Here is a 27,678-nt window from a genome sequence, read left to right on the forward strand (position 1 = left end):
TACTTCAAAACAAATATTTATGTGGATTGTGATTGAAGGTATTTTAAAGCTAATCTAAGTAGCTCCAATTTTCATTTCTTTATTTGCCGTTTTGACAATTTTTTAACATAGATTTCTGACCTTAAAGTTCACGGAAAATGTCCAAGAAATTTCATTTTTTAACTAATTTTTATTTGATAGCTTAAAAGTAGAGCAATAAATAATAAAAAATCGACTACTACCATTTCGGCTGTCGAATGGCCTTTTTTCTTTGTCTTTTTTTTTTTTACAAAATAAAAATATATATCTGACAAAAATTGAAAACTCATAACGTACATTTTCGCAGTCTATATATTTTTTTTCTTAATATAAAAAATAATGAACTTGCCGATAATGACTAACATCTACGTCAGATAAATAGGTGACCTACTGTCCCACTATTCAAGTTTAGTACTACCAGTAGCATTTTAATGATTATAAATATGAATAACTAATAATACATTATAAATAAGGTAACTATTCTTAAAATAATAATCTAAATGATAAATAAATAAACTATTTTGAACCTTAGTACTTAATGATTGAATTCCGACATTTGAGGTAAGTGATATATTTCCCAGAAGAGTAAACAGGAGAAAAATGAAAGAAAAAAAAGATAAGCGAATGACCCTCGCTCTCAATGACCTGATGATAGTATCTCGTTTAATTTACTGACGCATCTCCGTCCAATACAATATATATATATATATATATATATTTAAATCTATTACTATAGTATCAGTTGACGGGATGGTCATTCAGACGTACGTTAAAATAAATCAGTTCCGGTTGCTGTAAAGACGTGTTCTCTCTGTAAAACTTAGTGAAATGGGATTAATTCGATTATTCATTTTGATCGGTGGGATTGTTTTCTGTAATTGTAATACTACTTTTCACGGTACGAAATTTAATTGATGTACTATTTTTTATATTAAAATTAATTAGTGAAATGTTTTTTATCTCAATATAAAATACTATTCGAAAAAAATTTTCAATAACTATCAATAAGTAATTATAATTAAAATTAAATTGATTAATTTTGTTATTTTTTATTATTTTTTCTTTTTCATTGTTCATAAAAAAATCTAATATAGAGAAATGTGATTAAAATTCTATTGTAGGTAATGATACAAAGACAAAATTGGCACAGGGGGAAAAGCAATTGGGCAACCAGATTCGATTAATACTGAAGCATTATCAGCAACCGGATCCGATCGGTCTTCCGGGTGCTCCGATACCTGATCCAATGATGGTTCCAGACATGAAGCATTCGTTCTCAATGTATACTATGAACTTCAAATCCATTAAAGTGTATGGTCTCTCGAAATTTCGGATTGAGCACGTGCAATCTGAACTAGCATTGATGCAGGTAAGCTGTGTAACTTTTATTGAAAAGTCAAATAAATATATCAAATTATATAAAAGATATTTATATTTTTGAATGTACTATTATGAATTATAATCTTAAAAAGATATGAATTTTGAAAAATTTCAAAATCAATAAACATTAAAAAAAAGGACATTCGACATCCGAAATGGAAGTAGATTTCTTATTCTTTCTTTATTTTGAAGTTCTGAAATAAAATTAAAGTATAAATTAATTTTTTATTGACATTTTTGTTTAATTATGAGGTTGAAAAACACCAAAGATAGAACATTGGAATTTTGACCATGTATTTTTCAATCTTATTCTTGATTTAATAATGTCATTTTTCATCATTAATCACCATTAATTTAATTGATTGTTCTTTTTTTTTTTTTTTTTTTTTATTAATGAAGCATTTTAAAGAAATTTTATTACAAAAAAGCTATTATAAGACTATACAAATTTGCTAAAATGTACAAAATTTGATTTTTTTTCGTTAAAATAAAATAAGAGTAATGCAGTTGGATCAAATTTTAGATAAATAATGGCTTTTTTGTAATAAAAGTTTTTTAAAATGCTTCATTATTAAAAAAAAAAAAAGAACAATTGATTAAATTAATGGTGATTAACGATGAAAAATGACATGATCAAATCAAGAATAAGATTGAAAAATAAAATATTTAGTCTTTTTGAGATCATAAAAATTATTTTTTACTATGTTTTCAACAACGTGAGCTTCGATGAATGGTAATTTGAATTTTGAAGCGATATAAAAATTTTGTAATGTTCAAAATTGAGAAATACGTAATATACGCGCTGCGTAACCCTATTTATATAATCAAATTTCACCATATATTATAAAAGCGAAATATGAACATACGTTCACGATAGCTGGCAAGATAATAACTCTATTCTTTACTTCTTGATTCGTAAATATCTCTATACTAAATAAGTCTACTCCATAATAAATCTATACGTAAACAACACTATTCCTAAAAACTCTCTTCTTAAATATTTATATTTCTAAAAAATATTTATTCTTAATTTTTTCAATTCTTATATATCTTTATTCTTGAACTCTCTTCGTCAATTTCACCATTCTTAAAATTTCTCTATTTTTAAATATTTCTATTCCTCAATATCTCTATTCTTAACTATCTCTATTCCTAAATATCTCTATTCTTAAATATCTCTATTCTTAAATATCTCTATTCCTAAATATCATTTTTACACATAGCAAATATACATAATAAGTTTCAATAAAACCGGATATGAAATATATAAAAAAATTTTTTTTTTATATTGCAAGAACTGAAACAAAAAAAAATTACTAGAGCAGTACACTTGGTCCAGGCTGGATTACCAGGTGCTCTAGCTGTCGTGGACGTCTAAGATTGCCAGCTTCAGCTTTTCTTGCTTACCAGAAAATAATACTGGAATAAAATACTCATTTGGGCTGTGCACTTGGTCCAGGCTAGAGTAACAAGTGCTCAAGCTATCATTGACGTCTAAGATGGCTAGCTCCTACTTTTTTTTTGTTGAAAGGAAAAATCGTTACTATTCAAAAATTAAACTATTTATTCAGAATATCAATAACTAACTAAGTAGTTTAAATATGTGTAATAAATTAAATTTAGGATAGTTAAAGTGACATGAAAGACAAACAATGAATATAATTTATCTATTGAATAGGATGATTGTGTATTAAGTTTATAATATTTTATCAGTGTTTGTGAAAAATCTATAAAATTATTCAACAGCATACAGAAAAAAGGCCATTCGGCAGCCAAAATGGAAGGTAGATTTTCCAATTAATCTATATAAAAAGTTTCATACATACATATCTTGTGATACATGTTAGTGTATAGTCATGATATGAAATTAGGCTCGTTTTCTAAGAGTGAGAGTAAAAAAAGACAACGACTATTTTCGATAGAGAACTTCAGATAGTTGATTTGACAAAACATTATATAGGTTTATGTAATGTACTAAACTAACCTTCACGTAAACAAAGTATAGAAATTTTAATTAGTATGAGATCATAATTTTAATTACTATTACGACAGCAAGATCAGTTATAATTATAGGACGTACAGGTACGATTGAAACAGCATAAATAATAAAAAAAATACTTTTAAAATATAAAATAGCAGTGAAATTTACAGGTTATTTTGTTTACACTATAGTACAACTGACAAAATTGTATTATAATGGGAAATGCATAAGTTATGTGAAATGAAAACCATATTTTCAACATTTTTTGATTCCATTAAAATTTTTAAGGCTATCAAATTATTGGAAGAAATGGTCGAAACATTAAGTTGAAGGTCTTTAACTAAAGCTTATTAGAAAAGCTTTCAAATACTTTTTACTGGAATCATCTATCAGTTTTAGTTTTAATGTTATATGAACTTCAACAGTGAATAAAAACTGATTTTTTCGAAAACTCGTGGAAATTTCAAACAGCCATAACTTCACAACTATTTGAACGATTCAGCCCATCTTTGAACTTGATCAAGATAATCGCCTATAGAATAAGTGTGGAAAATTTCATTAAGATCCGATAAGAACTGTAGGTGCTATCGTAATGACAAGACCAGCTATAATCATACGTCGTAGAGGTACATTTGATACATCATAAGTAATAAAAGAAATACTTTTAAATTATAAAATAGCTGTGAAATTTACAGGTTATTTTGTGCACAATAAAATACAACTGACGAAATTTGATTATAATGGGAAATGCATAAATGATATTGAATGAAAACCATATTTTCAACATTTTTTGATTCCATTAAAATTTTCAAGGCTATCAAATTATTTGAAGAAATGGTCAAAACATCAAGTTTAAGGTCATAAATTGAAGCTTATTAGACAAGCTTTCAAATACTTTTTACGGAAATTATCTATGAGTTTTAGTTTTAAAGTTATATGAACTTGAAAGTGGATAAAATTTTTTTTTTTTGAAAAATCGTGGGAATTTGAAACAGCCATATTTTCTAAACTAATCGAACGATTTAGCCCATCTTCGAACTTAACCGTGGTAATCGCCCATAGAATAAGTGTAAAGAATTTCATTAGGATCCGATAAGGATTCTAGGCGCAATCGTGTTCTCAAAACTTGGTTCTATTACATATATATATATATATATATATATATGGAATATAACGCAGTGCTGAGGACACGATTGCATCTACAATTCTTATTAGATCGTAATGAAATTTTCTACACTTATTCTATAGGCGATTTTCACGGTTATGGCTTTTTGAAATTTTCACGATTTTTCGAAAAAATTAGTTTTTATCCACTTTCAAGTTCATATAAGTTTCAAATTAATACTCATAGCCAATTTCCGTAAAAAGTATCTAAACGCTTGTCTAATAAGCTTTAATTTATGACCTTAAACTTTATGTTTTGACCATTTCTGCCAATAATTTGATAGCCTTGAAAATTCGAATGGAATTAAAAAATGTTGAAAATATGGTTCTCATTCCACATAACTTATGCATTCTCCATTATAATACAATTTTGTCAGTTCTATTTTATTGTAAACAAAATAACCTGTAAATTTCACAGCTATTTTATATTTTAAAATCATTTCTTTTATTATTTATGATGTTTCAATCGTGCCTGTACGTCCTATCACTATAACTGGTCTATCGTAATAGCGATTACAATTATGATCTCATATTAATTAAATTTTTTATACTTGAATTACGTGAAGGTTTGTTTGTTACATACCTATATAATGTTTTGTCAAATCAACTATCTGAAGTTCTCGATCGAAAATAGTCCTTGTCCTTTTTTACCCTCACTCTTAGAAAACGAGCCTAATTTCATATCATGACTATACACTAGGGTGGTCGTTAAAAATTAAATTTTTTCAGGCGCCCCATAAAAAGCTTCTTTTTAGTGATAACGTGAGGAATTTAGTTTTTTGAACAATCGATAATGTAGAGTGGTGCTTCTTCCAAAAATCCTGCTTTAGTCAACAATAGTTCCGGCTCTTTATTATAGTATGACGTTTGAAAATTAGTATACATATCATATAATAAAGCATACTGATTGCGATTAATGTTTAGATTCAAATTTCCATATGGATAACTTTGAGAATTGAGGAAAACTTTTACATCTCGGATATTACAATGATCAAAGTGGCTGGAATTTTTCGTCACAACATTTTTTCTTGCAGTTTGAAATCCTAGAACCAGATATCGTGGTTTCTCCAATTGTGTTGAAGTTTTGATAGGCCAAATATGTTTTGTTGTTTTAGGAAGTAGTGGATATTCATATAATTGCCATGTACAATAGCTCAATGGAATAGCTGGATCATTTGAGATGAAACTTAGTGCTTGAATTTTCTGTTTATCCGACATTGTAACGTATGGTACATTCCATTCCACTTTATTGAGAACTATTTTAACTTTTTCAGCAGCGTCTCTAGCAGCAGCAGGTGTATGTAGATATGCATTAATATCAGTGTTTGATCTGATGAGAATTAATTCATGCTTGGCATTCATAATAATCCGATTATAATCTTCAGCGAATCCAAGTAATAAACTCAGTGGTATAGAAATATCAAAATATCCATCGCCATTAGTCAATTTATCATCAGTTTGTAACCACCCGGCGTTTTCCATTAAATTAGCCTGTCCGGGGGTTAAAGTTATATAATTCTTCATAAGACTTGTAATTCCAACATTCTTACATCTATCGATTTCAATAGCATTCAATTCGTAGCGTATTTCTTCAAACATGTGACAAATGGCCATGTTAACCAACTCCATAGTTTCACTAACAGCAGTGCCATCTTCTTTCGTAAATCTCCCACAAATGTGTAAGGTACTCTTACTCGGTAGAATGCATAAATCCTGATGTTGAATACTGATTCTTATTTCATCACTATTATTGAATGTTGTTGAAGCATAAGGTTGATGTGAATGAACCTTATAGTGAGAAATTGATTCGTCGAAGATTACTGGTTTTTGGATGTTCAAGATTTCCGCCATGGTAGTATAATGCAGCACAAATTGATTTTTCTTATTTTACCGATTTTCCACGTAATTTTAATCCCAGGTTTTTGAGAAATTGGGCGTTCTGAGATGTTAGCACCCTGACAGGGGCACGACGACTGATGGGCTTTCGGCATGATGCTTCACTTTTATAACTACCACCAATTTTTTTATCAAATACAATCCCCATTATTTCACTGATTTTATATGCAATCTTATTGTAATCGTTTCACCACGAAAATTCACCAAATTCTCATCTTGATCAACAATTCGCAGCTGAAGATTGTGTATTGACTGTACTGCGACTGGTAAGTAAATGATGTGGGATGGTACTTCAATGATCTTATATCCTGGTGCAACACTTGGAAAAAACTCATGAATTGTATGTACTTTACGGTTATTCATATCTGCACCAGTAGTAATATTGCACTCAACTCGCAATGCATTAATTTTGAGGATTTTTATTGGTAAATCAGATTTGTGGAGAAGCTTTGGTGCAAGTCGGCGATTTCCGAATCCCAATAATGATGCGATTGAATCTTTCAGTTCAAAATTTACAATTCGATTACAGTTGATTTCACTATGTAATTCATTGTTATTTGCTTTGATGCTCAGTTCTACACCCTCAGGTAATTCCTTTATTAAATATTTTTCAATATCGCGAAGTTCATAACTTCCAGTAGGTATTGTTATAACCTTATCCGCTTCCTTCCCCTTTATGCTGGATAAATAGAACTTATTACATCCCTCATCAATATTAGGTATAGAATTGAATGTTAACAATTCCACAAGACCCAAGACATAACTTTTTCCAGGCGATAATTCAATTGGTGGAAAATATTGAGCTTCCAATGTGGATGTAGCTCCAGATAGTGTTAACGTCAACGAATCAGCCATGACTAAGCATATCAATCAAACCACACACCCATTTATAGTTCATTATTGAGGAATTTTAGACACAAATGTCCACATATGACGGTATCATAATCTTGATATTTCTGATGATTATATTTTACGCTACCAACATCGAGATATTTCATGAGTTCATTTGGTGGTTTGAGGTTACCAAAACTGTCAAAATAAATGACATCATCACCATTTTTCTTGTATGCAACCCAATGAGTTCCACCACCATTTTTATCATCTAAATTTATGATTGCTGATTCCTTTTTCCATGGACCAGATTTTGGTAAATCATTTCTCATGAAAACACCTCGGAAATATGCAATCTTTAAATCCTTTGCATATTTGATTAAATCAAAATTGGTGAGAGCTCGATAAGGCAGCGTTACATGTTTTTTGGTGGAGGGCTCAAGAATAATCCTGTTCCAGTCTTGTACGGTGACAAGTATAACCCTTTACCCAAGGCTATAGCTTCCATTGTTGAATTATGCCGTTTAGCCTCCTCCAATTCACGCTTAGCATCCTAAGCAGCAATTACAGCTTTAGCGATACCAGCAGCGCCCCCAGCTAATGCGCCAGTAGCGCTTAAGCCAGCGAATAATGGTATCAAAAGTGGTAATATTCCACCAACTTTTGATATTTTTTCACCATTATTTTGTGGTATTGATGCTGGTACTGGTATCCTACGAGATTTAGATATTAGAGGTACATCTAACATATGGCGAGGTACCCGAATATTCTTTTTCCCACCAGCTATTTTTACAGCTTCGCGTGCACCGTCTAATGCTGACCTTATTGGTTCAGTACTTTTACGCATAGCTTTTTTAGCGGAACTTATAATATGCCGAATAGAAACGAGTCGTTTTTTTCCTTTCTTTACCATCTTCTTCTTCTTCTTTTTACTATTTCTTTTAGACTTGCTCCTCTTTATTTTCAACTTCTTTTTAACTGTAGCCATCTTTTTCAGGCCCATACCAAAACTTCTCTTCACTCTCATAGTTTTATTGACCCCCCAAGCCACAGCTTTTTCACCAAGGCTAGCATCTTTTGCATGAAGACGTTGTAAAGCTTTTTCAGCAAGTTCTTTATCGGCTGCATGACGTGCCGCCATATTGTCAGGATTTTTAGAATAAGCAATATCGTGAGCTTTACAAGCTCTGTCTAGAGGATTTATCCCCGGATCACCACGAGCTAATCTTTTTACTAATTTTGTACCGGGCCCACAATATTGATATCCTGGCACGTGTAATTCAATTGGTAGCTTATTTATAATACCGTTGACAAAACCTCTGCCTTGCTTGGGCTTAGTTTTATTTAAACGTGTGCTCTTCGTCATTGTAGATTCACGACTAATCGCAGTGTTCTAAATACTCAGTATTTATAGGTGAATTGTTGAGTTATCGTTTATCCACCATCCGATCAACTTGGTAATCAGTTTCTCTGAAAATAATTCAAAATGAAGTTTGAAAAACAAGCATCTAAATTACCTGTGATCAATTTTGATCAAGTAATTCAAGGTGATGATAAAAAAATTCAAAAACGTCATGGTGCACTGCTACCAAATACTGTTCGAGCAGTTTTTTGTGGACCATCAAATTGTGGGAAAACAAATGCACTCCTTGCACTAATTACCCATCCTAATGGTTTAAGGTTTGAGAACATTTATGTATACTCTAAATCACTGAATCAGCCTAAATATAGATTCTTAGAGTCAGCACTGCAGCCAATAGATGGAGTTGGATACTTTCCATTTAATGATCATGAATCAGTTGTAAATCCGGATGACGCACAACCGAATTCTCTCATGATATTCGATGACGTAGCTTGTGAGAAGCAAGATCATGTCAGAGCATATTTTTGTATGGGGCGACACAAAAATGTTGATAGCTTTTATCTCTGTCAAACCTATACACGTATACCAAAGCATCTGATACGTGACAATGCCAATTTTCTTGTACTTTTTCGTCAAGATGAAATGAATTTGAAGCACATATATGATGATCATGTGAATACAGATATGCCGTACAGTGAATTCAAAGATTTATGTTCAGCATGCTGGAATGATATGAAAAGTGATAATAAACATGAATTTGTTGTTATTGATAAAGATAGTGAACTAAATAATGGACGTTACAGAAAAGATTTTGACTGTTTTATAAGTATAAATTAATCATCCCTATACAAATTGACATAGTCATAAATGACATTCAAGTGTGCAAACATGGCGTGTGAAAATATTTCTCAGCAGAAAGATATGCTGCTACAAATATCCAAAATTAGTGATGCAATAAGACAGAAGCATAAAATATTAAAAGTTGATAAAGATACTTCTGAAGAAGCTGCAAATGAAATATTTAAACCTTTAGTGACACCGTTGAGGACATTAGTTGAGAATTCAAAGGCTTTGAAACATAAAATTAAAGAAGCCGTAGAAAATTTTCCGTTGAAGAAACGTGAACATAGTGACTATCCAAGTAACTATCAAACTGTTTATCCTAATGACAGTGAAAAGATGCTCAGAATACTTATGATGACTCAAATGTTGGTAGTACTAGTACCAACAATTTGGATGCAACCATTATATCAGATCCTCCAACCTCTGCAAGCACACCACTGAGATATCATAGTTTATCTCCAAATATATTGAGATGTTAAATAAAAAAAATCCTAAAGGCTTCGATACAAGATTTGGTATTCGTAAAAAAAATAATCAATTATTTTTTGGTAATTCACCTGTCCAATTTAGAGATAATACAATTTCAGTGAACCATCAAAATCATGTTTTATCTCCGGGGCTTATAGAATTGTTATTTAAAAGTGAGCCGAATGAAAAATCTATTACTGAAAATGATTTAGATGTGTACCATAAACTGATCATTTCCACAAATACACACAAGAAAAATTATGAATCCGAAAGAAGTCTTTATGTTGATAAGAGTTCTAAATATATTAAATATATTGCTGACTTTGTTGGATCCCCAATAAAAAAAGGTAAAGGGTTGCCTAACTTTATGACTGTTTCAAAGAAACGAAAATATGTGGATTATATTTATTGGGATGATCCTAATGAACTTGTAGATCGCCTTCGTCTATTGATGGCATCTCAAACAGCTGGCAACTCTAGTCATTCGAATGAGATAATTTCAATTATTGAAGAGCTGCGGGAAGCTGAAATAATTTATTAAGAGTGGCATTAGCAATAATTCATCATTTGTAAAATAACATTTGAGAAGAGAGGATCATCAAAATGGGTATCGATATATTTGGACGTGTATCTTCCCAATCGAATCAGACACAATTTAAAGGCTGTAGTAGTGGTGTTGGACCACCTGGAAAAGGTTTCAAGTTAACAAATGATGGGCAGTTCGACTTAGACCAAAAGAGGTTATGTAATGTTGCTGAACCTAAGAATGAAAGTGATGCAGTCACATATAATGCTATGAAAGCTGCAATAAACCATATCGATGATAAATACAAAACTCATCCAGACCTCATTATTGAATTGAAAACCAAAGTGAGTGCATTAGAAGGGAGTCTTAGTGAACTGATTCTATATAGTCAACAGCAATCGAATCGTATATCAACGCTTACGAGATCTGTAATACGTAATGGTGGAATATTAGCTGATTTTGAACGTATAGTATCTAAACTTGAAAAACATGGAAAATAAGAAGAAAGTCATAGCTCAAGAGCTTCACAAACCAGCACGAAAAAATTATACTCGTCGTCATGTTGACATTCGAGGACTTGATGAAACTTGGCAAGCTGATTTAGTGGAAATGATACCATATAGTTCTGTAAATAGTGGATTTAAATATCTACTGACAGTTATAGATATATTCTCAAAGTATGCATGGGCTGTTCCTATTAAAAGCAAAAGTGCTGGTGATGTCAGAAATGCTATGAAGTCTGTATTACAACAAAGGAGGTATCCTAAAAATCTACACGTTGACCAAGGCAAGGAGTTTTACAATAAAGAATTCAAAGATCTCATGAAAAGTCATAAAATTCATTTGTACTCAACATTTAGCAACCTAAAAGCATCTATATGTGAACATTTTAATCGAACTCTAAAAAATAAAATGTGGCAAGAATTCACAGCTCAAGGTAGTTATCGATGGATCGATATGTTTAAAAACTTAGTTGATGCATACAACAATACTAAACATCGCACAATCAAAATGAAGCCCATTGATGTAACGGCTGAAAATGAAAAACAACTATTCAAGAAGATTTACAATTCCCTTCAAATCCATCAGCCGTTGAATAAAAAGAAAAGCAAGTTTAAAGTTGGCGATAAAGTGCGAATAAACAAATACAAGCACGTTTTCGAAAAAGGTTATACACCAAACTGGACTACAGAAATATTCACAATAAAAAGCGTGCAAAATACTTATCCAACAACGTATAAGCTTATTGATTATCGAAACCAATCTATCGAAGGTGGATTTTACAACGAAGAGCTTAGTAAAGTGAAATACCCTGATATCTACCTTGTAGAAAAAATAGTAAAAAGGCGTGGGGGTAAATATTTTGTAAAGTGGTTGGGATTTGATAGCTCACATAATAGCTGGGTAGACAAATCAGATTTATGAAAAAACTTCATTTTTAAGATGATTTTTATATGCGATGTACTTTAATGAATAAATAAATAAAAATCTTTTTTCAATATAAATGTATTATTTATTTTTTATAATTATTATACAAATTTATTTTTTATTATTATTTTTACAATGTTTTTAATTTATGAGTATTAATATTAATGATTATACATTATTTTTATCTACTTCCATATAACCCCATGGTAGGGTATCTGTCGAATTCTCAAGTAGACGTCTTTTATCATCATTCCAACTTAATGCTAATTTTTGTTGTAAAACTGTCTTAACAATATGTTTATCACTTTTGATTAGCCATTCCTTTTCTACAACGTTACAATGTTCTAAAAGACATTTTTTAAAATCATCAAACTCAATCCTTCTTAAAGTTGAACTTTTAACCCCTTTGGCTCTTTTTTCAACTCTATTATCTTTATATTTTCTATATGTATAAAGCTTAGCTCTTAAACCTACAAATTCCTCTATAATTTTACCATTAGTTTCATCTTTCATTAGACCTATTACTTTTTTTTTTTTTTAATGGAATATCATATACATTATTTGGAGAATAATCAGATGTATCAAATGTATGAATGTCGCGTTTAATAATTTCGTAGATATGAGGTACTGTAAAATGATAAATAAGACTATCAGTATCTGTATACATTAATTTTGAGGTCTCATTATGAAAATTTTTCTTTACATAATTATAATGGAAATCATAGATGAATGTTTTAGCTAAGTCAAGTATACTGAATCCAATATAGATAGGCTTTGTAAAATGTACATGAACGTTTTTTAATTCAATTATTACCATGTCTTCGCCAAAAACAGTTAAACTATGAAAGTTAGGTTTAGAAATTAGAGATTTTGCACCATAACGTCCTGTCCATTCTGTTACTATTCTAATTTCTTTATGTTTTCTAACATTTTCCATTGTTTTTCCAAATACAGCATTATTCATAAGCTTAAAAAAGTTTTTTTCAAATTCATTCTTAGCATTTTTACGACAATCAGTATTTTTATCAATGTATGGCTGTAACCAAGCTGATTGTTCGAAGCTTAGAACACGATGAACTCTTACGAGTTTCATACCTCACTGAATACACTGCTGTAAATTCTTATAATGAATAACATATCTTTCTTTTGAATATAAAGTAGTAATTAATTTAGATTGCTTGCTGTTTGGTGGTACAAAATGCTCAGGACATAATGGTAGATCTTTATGCAGATCATGAAGCTCTATCGGATATTCTAAATCTACCTCTAGTATATAACCTTTTGATTCGTTCGAATTAAAAATACTATCTATATTGTCTACAGTTATATTGTCCACCCATTTGAATGACTTATATGGTAAGGGCATACTCATTGCAGCTCCATATAAATTATTCACATCAAAATACATTAAATAAGATTCAGGTTCATTCGGATTAAAGTCATCACCCATAAATCGATTATTAGCCACAGCATGACGATTCGTGCACTGTGATACACCACCTCTTATGCCTTTTTCTATAAATAATACCATTTCAGCATCATCTAGCAGTTCTAAGTGAATACCAGTAAGCTTTAACATAGCATCAAAGGCTAATCCTGGTGCTGTATAATAATGAAGGGGATCTAAATTATAAGTATTGTAACAACTACGTCGAAAATTTTCAAAAATATCAGCTAATAATAACACATCGGTTTTTGAATACAAATCAGAATATTTACCAAGTGTTTTGATGTTAAATTTACTCCAAACTAATTTTGCATGATCATAATCTTCGTCAGATATATTATTATCATTTAGTTTGGAATAAAAAAATGATTTTTGAGGCAATTTATCTTCATTTAACTTTACTATTGAATCTATGTACTCATACGGAAATACTCCTTTACGAGTGGCTAAACTAAACTGCTCATGATCAGAGTAATACATTCGTGTAATTTGTTTGTCATTATCTGTAAGATATGATGCTAGTTTCTCAAGACCAGATGCCATAAATCGAAATGAGTCAATAAAACGCAATTCAACTAATGTATTTTTAATAGACTTTGTAAAAGATATATAACGTTCTTTATTAATGGGTAAAACAGTAACTGAACCTTCAAAACCTGTGACTAATGATTTAATAATAAAATGCGAGTCGTAACCTGTTAAGTTATGAAAAATAATAGGTATTTTGTGAGATTGTTTGTAATTTAGATTACATGAATTATGCGCAGGTCCGCGATATTTTCCGGTGAAATGACAATGATCACGACATTTATTAGCATTAGAATCGATTATTTTCCCACAAATATGACAATCTTTTGTTTCATTATGATATCTTTTTTCATCAGTATTGAGTGATTTCATAGGTATAGGGTTTTTGAGTTTAAAATCAACTTTTCTTCCCAAAATTTCCAACTCCTTAATAAACCATTCAATAGAATCAGAAGAGCGTTCGAGCTCAAACTTTGATAACGAAGAATCATAATTACACAAGACATAATAAGCTATACTATAAGGAACGTGTTTTTCAGTACCATTATCAGATTCAAGAGTGCATTCTAAATCGGCGTAGACAACAAATGGAACAGGATCTTTATATTTAAAATTTTTAAATTTCAATATTTTATTTTCTTTGTCAGGCAAACTCATTCTAATCTTATTATATGTAATACAGTCTAATTTATGTTTTTCTAGAGAATTTTCATATCTAAAATGACACAAGCATCTCTCACAAAACCATAATTTACTTTTACTTTTCGATATTTGGCTTTTTACTAAACGTGATAAATTTTTTATTAAAGTGAAATGGAAAATCGGTCTATAGTTCTTAAGATTATCATTATTAAGATTATTATTATTATTATTATTATTATTATTATTATTATTATTATTATTATTAATATTATTATTAGCTTCAAACATTAATAAATAAATTATAGGTTTCTTACATTGATAATTAGTACTCAAGTATAATGGCGCTATTACACTAGATGCTGCATCTTCTTCTTCTTCATTCTTGATTAACTGCGATTCAAGTCCGTAAACATTCATTTTCAAGTTATTCAACTTTTCAAATTTTGGAATGTCTTTGAGAGTTATAGTAAATTGAATACCCTTATAATTAAAAAGTGTACTAAAATGCGGATATGATGATGTCCTTTCTGGGCGAGTAGTTTCAGCACCATATACTGCAGCAGTTACGCACCAAAGAAAACAAAATTCATCGTTATTTTGGATGTTGATGACAGCTTTTTTATATTGTATATCTTTAGGCAAAGTGACAAACGTTGATAAGCCAGCTCTCAATGGAGCATATCTAGAGATGTTAATAGTTAAGTTTATCACTTCCACTAAGCTCCACCCTGAATCTTTTTGATTAAACTCTTCAACTTTCTTCAATAAAACATCATACACACTACTGGCAAACCAGTTGTCGAGATCTGTTGTTATTAATATCTCATTACTTTGAGTTTGAAATGCCTTTGTTTCCTCAATGGTTAATTCACTCTTAACATTTTCAAATTTGCACATTAAAGTGGTACTGACTTTAAGATTTCCAATCCTCTGCATATTTTCTTGAATTTTATTAACTGTTAAACTTTTTGCATCATGCAGAAATGTTCTTAAATCAATATGGCCAATATTTACAATGCAGCCAGTTGTTATACGATTCTGAAAAGCGTTTTCCATATCGCACCACTGAATTAAATTTCTAGAATTCAAATCTCCACCAACCACTTGCTCACTTAATCGTAGAAACGTCTCATAATAAGAAAGTAATAGTGTAATATTTGCTTGTATACACCGTCTCTCTTGAACACTTACTCGCGGATTTAATAGGATATTATTAAATGATATGATAGTATCACTACAAACATTACAAGCTCTAATACTCATATCTTTACTTATAGGGTTGTGTGTTAAAAGATCTTCGTATGTTTGAGCAATTGTATTCACTACGTTGGAATATAATTGTATCGCCATAGTTGAAGAATAAAGATTTTTTCGTAAAACACAGAATTATACCAAACTCGTCTTATGATGAGCAGAAATGAACTGATACATCATCTCCAAAAACACCTCTTTTTATATAAAATCCATCAAAGAAAAACCGCCTACGAAAAGATAAAAAATTTTCCTTGAATTTTTAAGATTTAGGATCATTTTTCCGAGAAAAAATTTTTCTAAAACCGTGTGAATGTATAAAATATAAAATTTTTAAAATAATTTTAGTTTTTTCAGCTGAGTAAATATAAAAAAATTTGAGAACTTTTAAAATAATGAATATATATTTAGGTTTATTATTGCATAATGTATTTTTTACAGATTGCATAACTAGATAGCGGTGGTTTTCAAAAGTATTTTAATCCTTTAAAGGTTGCGATAAAACAAAATTAGCATAAAATATATAAAATTTTCCCAAGATAAAGTTTTGAGCAAATACGTATATTTTTTCAATAACTTATGTAAGATCCTTTAAAATAATAAATACACACATAAAGGTTTGCTGTTGCATAATGTATTTTACAGATTGCATAAACAGGCGGCAGAAGTTTTCAAAAGTATCTTAATCCTTTTATGGTGGTAATAAACAAAATTAGAATAAATATATAAAATTTTCCAATTGTTCGCGACTCTTAACAATAGATCTGAGAGTTGAATCTGGAATTCCAAGCTGGTTAACCAATGTTTTCCGCTTTACCAGCTTATTGTTATTATCATATTTTTGAAGAATTTCCATTTTTTCAGCTATAGTCAGAGCTTTCCGTTTAAAAGAATAGCCATTTGATTTTTTTTATTAAAAAATAGAACCCACTAGTCTAGGAGCATGTCCACACTGCAACTGAATAAGCGCGTTATAAGCAGGCGCGTTATAAGCGGGCACATTATAAGCGGGCGCGTTATAAGCGGGCACGTTATAAGCGGGCACGTTATAAGCGGGCGCGTTATAAGCGGGCACGTTATAAGCGGGCGCGTTATAAGCGGGCGCGTTATAAGCGGGCGCGTTATAGGCGGGTGCTTTGAAACCGGAGCGCTATAAATCTGAGCAACTTGCAACCAAGTTGTTGGCACCAGTTGCACGAGCTGAAAGTTGTCAACAAGTTGCTCGGAAAGTTGCTGTCAACTTATGGAAATGCCAACTTTTGCAGTCAACTTGGCAACAGGTTGCGACAGTAAAGTCCCTCTCCCAATCACGCATAAAGCAGTAAAAACTCGAAAATATGTAGTAAAAAGTCCTTATTTATCCACTAAGTCCTCAAAATCTACTCTTATCGATAAGAGAAAACAGACCCCCGGAACAAAACCTGCATTACCATGATCAGGTTCCAGTCAAAATCTGCATTACCATGGTTGGGCCTCAACCAAGTCGGCATTATCATGATCAAGCCCCCACCAAATCTAAATTATCATCAATAAGAAACAGACCCCAAAATGTCGATAGAATAAATCTACATTACCATAAATAATGAAAAAAGGCATTATCATCAACAACGCGAAAGGCCTCAAATATCGATAAAAACAAATCTACATTACCATCATCAGGCTCAAATATCGATAAAAACAAATCTACATTGCCGACACTAGGTACTCACCCTAGGCCGGTAAAGTAGGACACTGTTTTGATTCTTGGAGCCTGAAGCCTCCCTGTTCAACTACTGTTATCCTTAAAATGCCTAATTGATAAGATCTAAAAAAGTATTTTGAAAATATCTTTATAAATACACGTTTGATGAAAAACATGAAAACCATCTTTTTTGTCAATAATTTAATTTTCTACAAAATTAGTCACATAGTTTTTTCCTTTAATCTGCATATTTCATGAGATATTAAAAAAAAACTGCGATTGTATAGAAAAATGGACTTTGATCGTCCGTCGGCACGTGTTCTTTTTACTTAAAACGGAAAAACTAAATTTTCCACGTATTTTTTCAATAAAAAGAAGCTTTTTATGAGGTGCTTGAAAAATTTAATTTTTAACGACCACCCTACTATACACTAACATGTATCACAAGATATGTAGGTATGAAGCTTTTTATGTAGATTACTTGGAAAATCTACCTTCCATTTCCGCTGCCAAATGGTCGTATTTTATTTTTCAATACTTTAGATTTTCAATAAAAAAGTGAAAAATCAGAATTTTTAATTTTTCCAACGGCAATCTTTTCTAAACTCTTTCAAGAATAGCTCCAAGAAGTAAAAAATATCCGGGGTTTTCAGTTTAGAAATAATTAGGGTTCTTATGTAGACTTTCAACAAGTTGAAATTAAATAATTAACAAAAGCATAGTTGATTAAAAAATTGGGGTTATATTTTTTTTTCAGTGGGTTATTATTCATTCCTGTGTTCAGAACATACAAAATTTTTTATATTTTTTACTATTTAGATTTCATCGATTAAATAATTTTTTTTGTTCATGCTATTAATTCAATCGACGCACGTGCACGTGCTGCTACCTGTTTTTAGTCCCATTCCACCGTTAAATTAAAATTAAATATATTGCCGGCACAGTTCGGGAAGGGAGGACTTTTTTTCGGGAATTTCTTGTTCTCTCAGGATCTTTTTTCAAATTTCGGATATCTCAAATAGTTTCCGGAATATTTGCAAAAAATTAAACCTCTTATTTTTTTTTACTAAATTGTTTGTAACTTTTACAATTTTTGCAAGCTCCAATTTCCCACTTTACCATTTTTTCTAGATGCCATTTCAAGTCGAATAAGACCAAAACCATGATTTTCGGTGAAGTTAAACAGGTTTTTGTTGTAAAGGCACTTGTTCATCGTTATTTTGTCTACTTTTTGGAGTTTACTCCTTAAGAATCGATTTTCATATAAGGAGCCCGGTATGGAAAAAATATGAGGAGTAAAATACGTTCAACGAATGACCTTGTTACGACTATTCGCGTTACAACTTACACTTTTCGGGCGTGAGTGTATAGGGTATGGAGATTATATATGTATATAGTCTCCATAGTATAGGGTATCCTCCGAGGCAGTATACAAATGCATTGGATGTATTCAATATACCTATATATACATATATAATATATATAGGTATATAATATATACTTAACGGCGTGAGTGTATAGGGTATAGAGACTATATACGTATATATAGTCTCCATAGTATAGGGTATCCTACGGGGCACCGTACGAATGCATTGTATGTATACAATATACCTATATATAGATAATATATATAGGTATATAATGTATACTCTACGGCGTCTTTAAATGATAAATATATATACACTGATAGAAAATTTATATTGACTCAAGAAATATTTTCTTGAGCCAAGGATTTATTTCTGAAGAAAACCAATTGTCTTGCTTCAAGAAATTCTTGTCTTGATTTAGATTTTCTTGGCTCTATAGATTTTGTATCTTCGATAGATAGCTCTCGTGTCTTGATCCGAAACTATATTATCTTCAATCGATACTATCGAATTCTTCAAGCAAGACCACTTGTTTTCAACTAAAAATGTCGTATTATTATTTTAAGAACTTTAAATTTTTGGTTCAAGTAATAATTCCTTGATAGAAGATATTTTTAAAGTAATGAAAAAAAAAATTTTTTTTAAAATAAATTTCTACTTTAACATATCTGAAGTAAATGAATGTAGTCCTAAAAAATCACTTTAAAACTTTGTATTTTTAAAATAAAAAAAAAAGTTTTTTTTCAAGCTGAGTAAATTGATATCTTGATTTAAAAACCGCACCATTCTCGAAACGAGTCGGTAATGTCTTAAACCTAGATTTTGCTTATCTTAATCCAAAAGCAAGAAATTCTTGAACGAAATATGTCAGAATTTTGTTTCAAAACAAAAAAGGCTTCATCGAAAAATCAAATTCTCAAACAAAGAATTTTTTTTCTCTATCCGAGAATTTCAATTTTTTGGTTCAAGGACTTATTTCTTGAATTAAAACAATTAAAAATTTTAAAACAAGAACCACATTTTGAAGAAAAAATTTTTCTTGAATCAAGATAGTTTTTCTATCAGTGTATAGTATATCAGTCGTACTCTAATGATACGTACAGTGAGCATTATTATTTTGTATTCTCAAGTGTTTTTTTTAATTTTAAGCTATTACTGATTTAATATTCTTGTTAGGCATTATATGATTACTTTTCAAATTTTTCATGCCATTTTATAAACTTCATAATCTTTTTATAAACAAATGGATTAATTAAATATTTTTGAAAAATTTTTGTTCACCATATTGTTAGCGTAAAAACATAATAATAAAAAAAAAAAAAAATTATTCTTAAAAATGCATTTATAATTTTTATAAATAAATGCGTGTTGTAAGAGAACTATGACAGATAAACGATAGGTTTAAAATTTATAAAAAAGCTTAACTCATACTGTATAAAAACAACTTGAAGGTCGAAAACTGTATCTGCAATAGTTACAAAGTTACAGCAATTTGTTTGTTGACAAATTGAGTCAGTGCTTGGACTTTGTCGTATTCCAAAATCCAGATGTTTTTTAAAAAATTGAAAAAATTTTTATTTGCCATATTGTTGCAGGTTGCTGTTTTTGTAATTTTTTTATGTTCTAGAAAAAAATTAAAATAAAAAAAAAAATTGTCAAACAAACAAATAAATAAATTGTTGACAAAAAAAATCTTTTTTCTTGCCATTATATTTAGAAATGCAAATTATAATTTAAAAAAAAAACGATTCCTTGATGAAAAAAACGATTATAAACAGTAAGATATAGTTTTTAAGAAAATTTTGTTTTTTGAAATCATTATTTCCTTACGCTAACAATATGGTGAAAAAAAATTTTTTAAAAATATTTAATTAATCCATTTGTTTGTAAAAAGTTTATAAACAAATGGCAAGAAAAAATTTGAAAAGTAATCATATAATGCCTAACAATAATATGAAATCAGTAATAGCTTAAAATTGAAAAAAAAATTATTCAACATCCATTATTTTAATTTTTAATCTTATTGGTAGTTCAAAAATTAATAATTAATGAAATCAAAATATTGTATAAACTTTTATACTGTCATCTATTTGAGTATGTTTATGAAAAGGGCTCCAAGAAACAAAAAATTTATAGATTGATTATTTAAACTTTTATGCCGCCTTTTATGACAACACACACCCGTAAAAAAAATGTTGATTAACAATTGAATAACTTTTTGAAAAATGGTGATGCAACTGTTATCACCGCGAAATCATATTCTTTGAAGTGTCTAGATGACACCAGAATGTTTTCAAATTTGTTAATTGATATTTAATTGTAAAAAAAAATTATTTAAAAACTGCGCTCACTAGAGTGGTGGCGCGCGCATGCCGAAACTGCCGCGCAAAAGCTAATTCTCAACGTTAAATTGAAATAAATATTGGAGTTACAATTCGGGGAGTCGAGAACTTTTTCACTAAAATTTTCTGCTCTTTCAGAAACTTTTCTAATATTTGAGCTATCACGTATACTTTTTGAGATTTTGCCAAAAAGCTGGACGGCTAGTTTTTTTAACGGTTTTTTGTTCATAACAATTGTAATTTTATTTTTCCAAAAAAAATAAAAAAAACGTCTTTTTCTAGACGCCATTCCAGATCGTTTAAGCCATCAATTATATTTTTAGGAGACCTGTAACTATTTTTCGCAGGAACTCAACTTCTCGACTAGACTAAAATAGAATAAAAATACATTATTTAGGTATTTTCATTGATTCGTTTATTTATCATTTGATATGGTATTAATCTCTTTCTTAGACTAGTAAGCCTTTAATTCTGTGCCTATTTAGACAGTCGATCTGAAGGAGTAAACTCCAATCGTGCGTTGGAGCTGACACACACTTTTTTTATATTTAGTTTGATTTTTAATGTAAGCGACTTAAGAGAAAAATTTGTTGGTAGAAGATATATATGGAGGAGGAGAAAGTCTTCAGTGCTAACCAGCAGCGGAAGTAGTTCAGTGCTCGCCACTAGATCGCACCCAACCTCTTGTGCTGTTTCTGGTTAGGTATTTATTTCAGAGTTATATTCTATACTTGAAAACGATTCTGGCACGGGTACTTATCTGTTACACTTATCCAAAAAATTAAAGGAACAAAAAAATTTTATAAATTTTTTAGTGATTTTTGGAAGGCTGTATTTTCGTGAAAAATAATCGTACCGAAAAAAAAAATCTCTCTATCGGTTGACCCTGCGGGCCAGCCCCGAAACTTTCCGCTGTTTTCGAGCTCCTTGAGCTCGTAAACATTGTTGTGAATACATTTTCGAGCTCGAAAATACGTTTGTATTTCATTGTTTTCGAATAAACCGTTTTGGACCAATTCTTTTCCAACGATATCCTGCGAACGAATTAACCGAATGATACGGTTGAGATGGCAATCGGCGCGTTTTATTGAGGTGTAGAGCTGATATAATTTTGGGAATGATTGGTTCAGTCGTTTCGACGATATTTGCAAAAAAACCGTTTTCTACTGTTTCTTTCGTCGACGATATCTTTTGAACGGATTATCTAATTGAAACGTTATTAGTGCCAATCGAAAGCTTTCATCGAGTTCTAGAGCTGATTAGATTTTGGAATCGATCGATCCAACAGTTTTCACAATATCCAAAAAAAAACGAAAAAAAATTTTATTTTTTTCCGTATTTCTTAAATATCTCAGGGTTTATTTGACTAAATGGTCTAAAATGTTTTTGAAAATCTAAGTTCAGAAGATATCTTTCGAATGCCGCAAGAACCATCTAAATCGGTTGATTCATCAAAAAGATATGAGAGGTTTACATCCACACACACGCACACACACACACACACACACACACACACACACACACACACACACACACACACACACACACACACACACACACACACACACACACACACACACACACACACACACACGCACACACACGCACACACACACACACACACACATACATACAGACGTCGCTCAGAAAATGTCAGAATAGCATCCTAGCACCTTCAAATGTCGACATATGATGAAAACCCGGTTATTGAAAATCGGGGTGAAACCAATAACTTCCTGAATTTTTTGAAAATCGTCGATTTTCTTTGCGGGAAGTTAAAAAAAGCAAATTGAAGCTCAGAATCTCTAGTTTGAAGATCTTCCAGCAAAATATTTTTACGAGCCACGGTTTTTGCGGAATCATAAGAAAAAGTTCGAGACAAAATTTGTCGAAATTTTTTGGTTTGATTTTTTAGGTCTATGGGACAGGGAAAAATTTAAAAAAAAAAGAATTCATGGCTCGTTTAGGAAATTTATTCAGCTACAATTTGCTTTTTTTTGTTTCTCTGTACGACAATTTGCTGCTGAGATATCAGCCTTTAAATGAAAAAGGATCTTTTTGTCTTTGATTATTGATATCTCAGCAAGTAATGGTCACACAGTAATTTAAAGGGCAGTTTAATAACTTGAATAAATTCCCTACAAGCTCCATTTTCGATTTTTTCAAAAAAAAATTTTTTTTATCCTTGATATCCATTTGAAAACCCTTAAAAAATGGCTATTTTCTGGTTTTTTAGTCAACTCATCGCTACTCTGCAAATATTGATGAAAAAAATAATATTTCCAGGTGATTTTACAGCTTAATGTACCCTCGAAAACCCTGCAAATTTTCAGATTGATTCGTTGGACCGTTTGTCCGGGCCGATTGCTCAAAGTTTTACAAAACAGATAAAGGAACAAGTTTGTTCCTTAATTTCTGTAATCTTTACCAATATGAAAAAATCAATTTTTTTCGGATTTTCTTGCATTTTTGCGTTAATTATTCAGTAAATGTAAGGTGAAGAGAAAAAAAACGAAAATTTTCCGAAAAACGAAAGAAAAAAAAAACTGAATAAAACGTAAAAAAAAAAGTGAAAAAATTTCTCGTTTTTCGGAAATTTTTGTTTTTTTTTCTCTTTAACTTACATGAATAATTAACGTAAAAATGAAAGAAAATCCGAAAAAATTGATTTTTTCATATTGGTAATGATTACACAAATTAAGGAACAAAACTTGTTCCTTTAATTGTTTCGTATAACTTTGAGCAATCGGCCCGGACAAACGGTTGAACGGATCAATCTAAAAATTTCCAGGGTTTTTGAGGGTACATTAAGCTGTAAAATTACCTGGAAACGTTATTTTTATTATCAATATTTGCAGGGAAGCGATGAGTTGACTAATAAACCAGAAAATGGCCATTTTTTAAGGGTTTTTTGAATGGATATTGTAACGTAATATTTCTTAAGACTCAATTAAACCCAATAATTACTCAAAAATTCTTTACTCAATAAAATTACCCAATAACTCAAAACTCAAATTACTCAAAATCGGGCTACGATACACTTCGCCCACCAATCACCCTTCTCATCTCCTCCAGATCCTGACGGGCGCCAGCCGACTTTTATTTCCCCGGTACCGGCAACCGGTCTAAACGTACACGTAAATTAAAACCCATAAACTATACCTTTTGGAGATGAGAGACATGACCGGTGGTAGCGGCATGTCCTAGTGCGCTCAGTATGCTAGGTTGTGGAGAGAGGGTCGTGGTTCTTTCAATGCGATTATTTACATAATAGAAAAGACATAAAACTACAAAACAAAACTAAATAAAATTACCATAAAGATGACGCGAGAGCGACGCGGAGGGCCCAAAAGACCCGCGGTCCAATACTCTCGGTCCATCACGCAAATAAATACCTGGGCAAGACATCGGGAACCTCTCGACGACGACGAATCACAAACTTTATACACTACTTTCATGTATTTTCATGTATTTCGATCCGCTGAATATGAATCAAAACTTTATTGAGACCACGAGCCATTTTAAATGTGAAAAAATCACACAAAACTCTCAAAAATTCCGAAAAAATATAGTTTTCATGATAAAAAAACTTCTTCTGGTCCAATTCAGATAAAATTCTATATCTTTTGATGTCTTCAATTCGCCTCTTAATTTTTTTAGTCTATTCACCCTCTAAAGCTGGAAAAATTCGAAAAAATTGTAAAAATTACCATTCATAACAGAAAAAAAATTGATTGAACATGATTTAATGCCTAAAATAAATACTCTATAACGTAGATATATCAAATAACATGAAATCTGTGAAAAACACAAGACATAAAAAGATAGAAAGAAATGATTTTTACGAATCCTAAACTTTCCTCCGTTTGTATCGCACTCTTTTATCCTCAAATGATCTTCGTAGTGGATTCCTCTTTCGTTTACGATTTTCTTCGGTTCTTTTCTTTTTACCATCCAACAGAAATCTGCCATCATGTTAATACTCCAATTTAAATATAGTGGAAACCTAAACATGCAAACATGCAAATAACGTTCTCAATAAGACAATTTATAGGTGAATTGAGAAAAATATAGATAGCCTGAACTGGGAATTGAACCCAGACCAATTCGGTATCGCGCCGAGTGCTCTACCAGTTAAGCTATCTGGCCCTATACTATATTCTGTTCAATTTGATCTATAACTTATTGAGCCACACTGTCCATCGTACGGTAATACGTGGAGGTGCCCTGGTTACAGGCACAAGCAACTAAGTCTTCAAAAGTGGAAAACGAGAGTAAAAAAACCAAAAAAATTACTTTTTCCGAAATTTTGGAGGGTTTGTGTGATTTTTTTACATTTAAAACGGCTCGTGGTATCAATAAAGTTTCGATTCATATTCAGCGGATCGAAATACATGAAAATCACGCTTAGTTTAGTTCCAAAAAATTTTTTTATCATTATGAAATCAAATTATCAATCAAATTATCATCGTCTTATGAAAACGTGATTTTCGAAAATCGGCATAAAGCAATAGCTCCAAATTTTTTGAAAATCATCGTTCTCCATAGCGGAAAGTTGAAAAACTGAACCAACGATTTCTTTTTTTTTCTATATTAGGTATCAGTTGCCCTGAGTATTGAAACTCTTGATATTCGAGGACTCTATACACTTTCATCGTGGCTGTCAGGATCGTCTGGAGACTTTATTGTTAAATTAAGTGGAGTAAATATCCAAGGACTGGCAAAACTTCAAGTTGGAACAGATGGAAAACTTCATGCCCAAGATATCGATATGAATTTAACATTTGTTAACATTGATATGGATTTCAAGAATCTCGGCTTTTTTGGAGCAGTATTTCAGAGTGTTATAAATTCTGTCGGAGCGTTTATTTTTGATAGCATTAAACCATTTATTCTGAATGAAGTTAATACAAATGTAAGGTACGATTCATTTTATTAAATTTATAGTAAGTACTAGATACTTGAGTAAACAACTTTAAAGTTGTTTCAAGCTAGCTATTGAGGAATTAGCTCAGGGTATCATCCAAATTGAGAAAGTGCATTGGCCCATAGAGCCTATTACGGTAGTAGTTAAATGAGATACTTATCAAATAGAATAACATAAGTTTATCAATCAAATAATATTACTTATTTCTATCGTAGTTAATATTGTTGCTCAATAAAAGTTTTGACTAATGACTATTGTCCGGTTTTAGAGGTGAAGTAAATAAACAGATATCTCAATTACCACAATATTTTCCAAACTCTATTTCACCCTTTGACATGGCAGTCGCCGAGGCACGCAAACAATTTTCTAATATGGGATATGATCCGTATAGAGTTAAGGATTATTCACAGAGTGTTGGAATTTTCACTATTACCTCAAGCCATACCTGGCTCACTGGGCTTGCGAGTTTTTATCGTATGGGTAACATTACGCTCACTATGGAAAATGGAACGGTAAATTAATTTTAGTATATTATATATAATAATTTTTATTTTAGTAGTATACTTTTATGAGCTATTAGCTTGTTAATATTTATGTCGAATCCAAAAATTTCAATTAAAGGTTTATGCAATACTGGATGTGGGCACACAGGAGATTGAAGGTAGAACACACTGGGAAGTGGGTGTAATTGGGGGGTTTCTCTCTAGAGCCGGAACAGTTTCGTTCACGGTTCAGTATTTTCGAGTGCAAGTAAAATTAAGTCAGCCTGTAGATACTCGGAAACGCGCATCTCTAGAGGAGCTTAATCTTGAGCTTGGTAATATTCAAACGAGAATACGCGGTGCAGGTACAGTGGATTACATTATAGAAGCAGGAATAAATATATTACCCAATTTATTACGGTGAGTTTAAAAATATTTGTCTTTGTATGAAAATATAAATTCAGGTTTTATATCATTATTTAATATTTTTGTTTTATCATTTTTATGGTTTACTTTATTTCCGTTATTTTTTTTATCTGGCCATAAGATATCAAATTATGGATGCTATTGAGGGACCGATTAAAAGACGTCTTCAAGATGAACTTAATAAACTGGACGTAGAAAAGCTAATTCACGAAAAAATTCCGGAAATTGAAGAAAAAGCGATATTTTTTCAAGGGATGACACCGTCTAAAGATATTATTTTTGAAGAATCACCACCGCTTTTACCTGTAGATCAAGAGCCATTCTCTGAAAGTGAAGAGGAACGTGGCCCTTCATGAAAATGTTGTTTATGTAGATAATTTTCTCTATAATACTAGTGTCATAAAATCAAAGAAAATTGATACATCATTAAATATTTTTTTTTTTTTTATTAGTAAATCACATTGGATCAATATGGAATGGAATGAATTGCATATTTTGTGATATTTTTATTAATAATCTAAATAAAAAAAATAAACACAGAAAATTTTGACATAGTAGAGGAAGGTAGGGACCCTTCGTACGATTTTGACATTTTCTTTTTTTTTTTTTGATCGATTATTTTATCGAAAATTCAAATTGTTGTATTTATCAATTGTATATGCATCTAAGATTAATGTAAAAAAATTA

At 30.9% G+C, this 27,678-nt stretch overlaps 1 protein-coding gene across 2 annotated transcripts; it reads left to right on the forward strand.

Annotated features, from left to right (window-relative positions):
- Positions 1 to 755: 755 nt before the first annotated feature.
- LOC130666735 (uncharacterized) lies at positions 756 to 27,678 on the forward strand. Of its 2 annotated transcripts, XM_057467973.1 has the most exons (7): positions 756 to 916; positions 1,140 to 1,387; positions 25,754 to 26,076; positions 26,352 to 26,595; positions 26,705 to 26,985; positions 27,113 to 27,360; positions 27,444 to 27,678. In XM_057467973.1, the coding sequence occupies exons 1-6, from the start codon at positions 847 to 849 to the stop codon at positions 27,345 to 27,347; spliced, it is 1,401 nt and encodes a 466-aa protein (XP_057323956.1). In that variant the 5' UTR covers positions 756 to 846; the 3' UTR covers positions 27,348 to 27,360; positions 27,444 to 27,678. The 2 variants fall into 2 exon arrangements, with proteins under 2 accessions (XP_057323956.1, XP_057323955.1); XM_057467972.1 differs by having other exon boundaries at positions 27,113 to 27,678.

Source organism: Microplitis mediator, chromosome 4 (assembly GCF_029852145.1).
Source record: "Microplitis mediator isolate UGA2020A chromosome 4, iyMicMedi2.1, whole genome shotgun sequence".
NCBI lineage: Eukaryota > Metazoa > Arthropoda > Insecta > Hymenoptera > Braconidae > Microplitis > Microplitis mediator.

Excerpts from the sequence above, each read along its gene's own strand:
- LOC130666735 (XM_057467972.1), top strand. The coding sequence starts at position 847 with ATGGGATTAATTCGATTATTCATTTTGATCGGTGGGATTGTTTTCTGT. Across the intron at positions 917-1,139 it reads TTGTAATACTACTTTTCACG|GTAATGATACAAAGACAAAA; the intron begins GTACGAAATTTA and ends ATTCTATTGTAG. Across the intron at positions 26,077-26,351 it reads GAAGTTAATACAAATGTAAG|AGGTGAAGTAAATAAACAGA; the intron begins GTACGATTCATT and ends GTCCGGTTTTAG.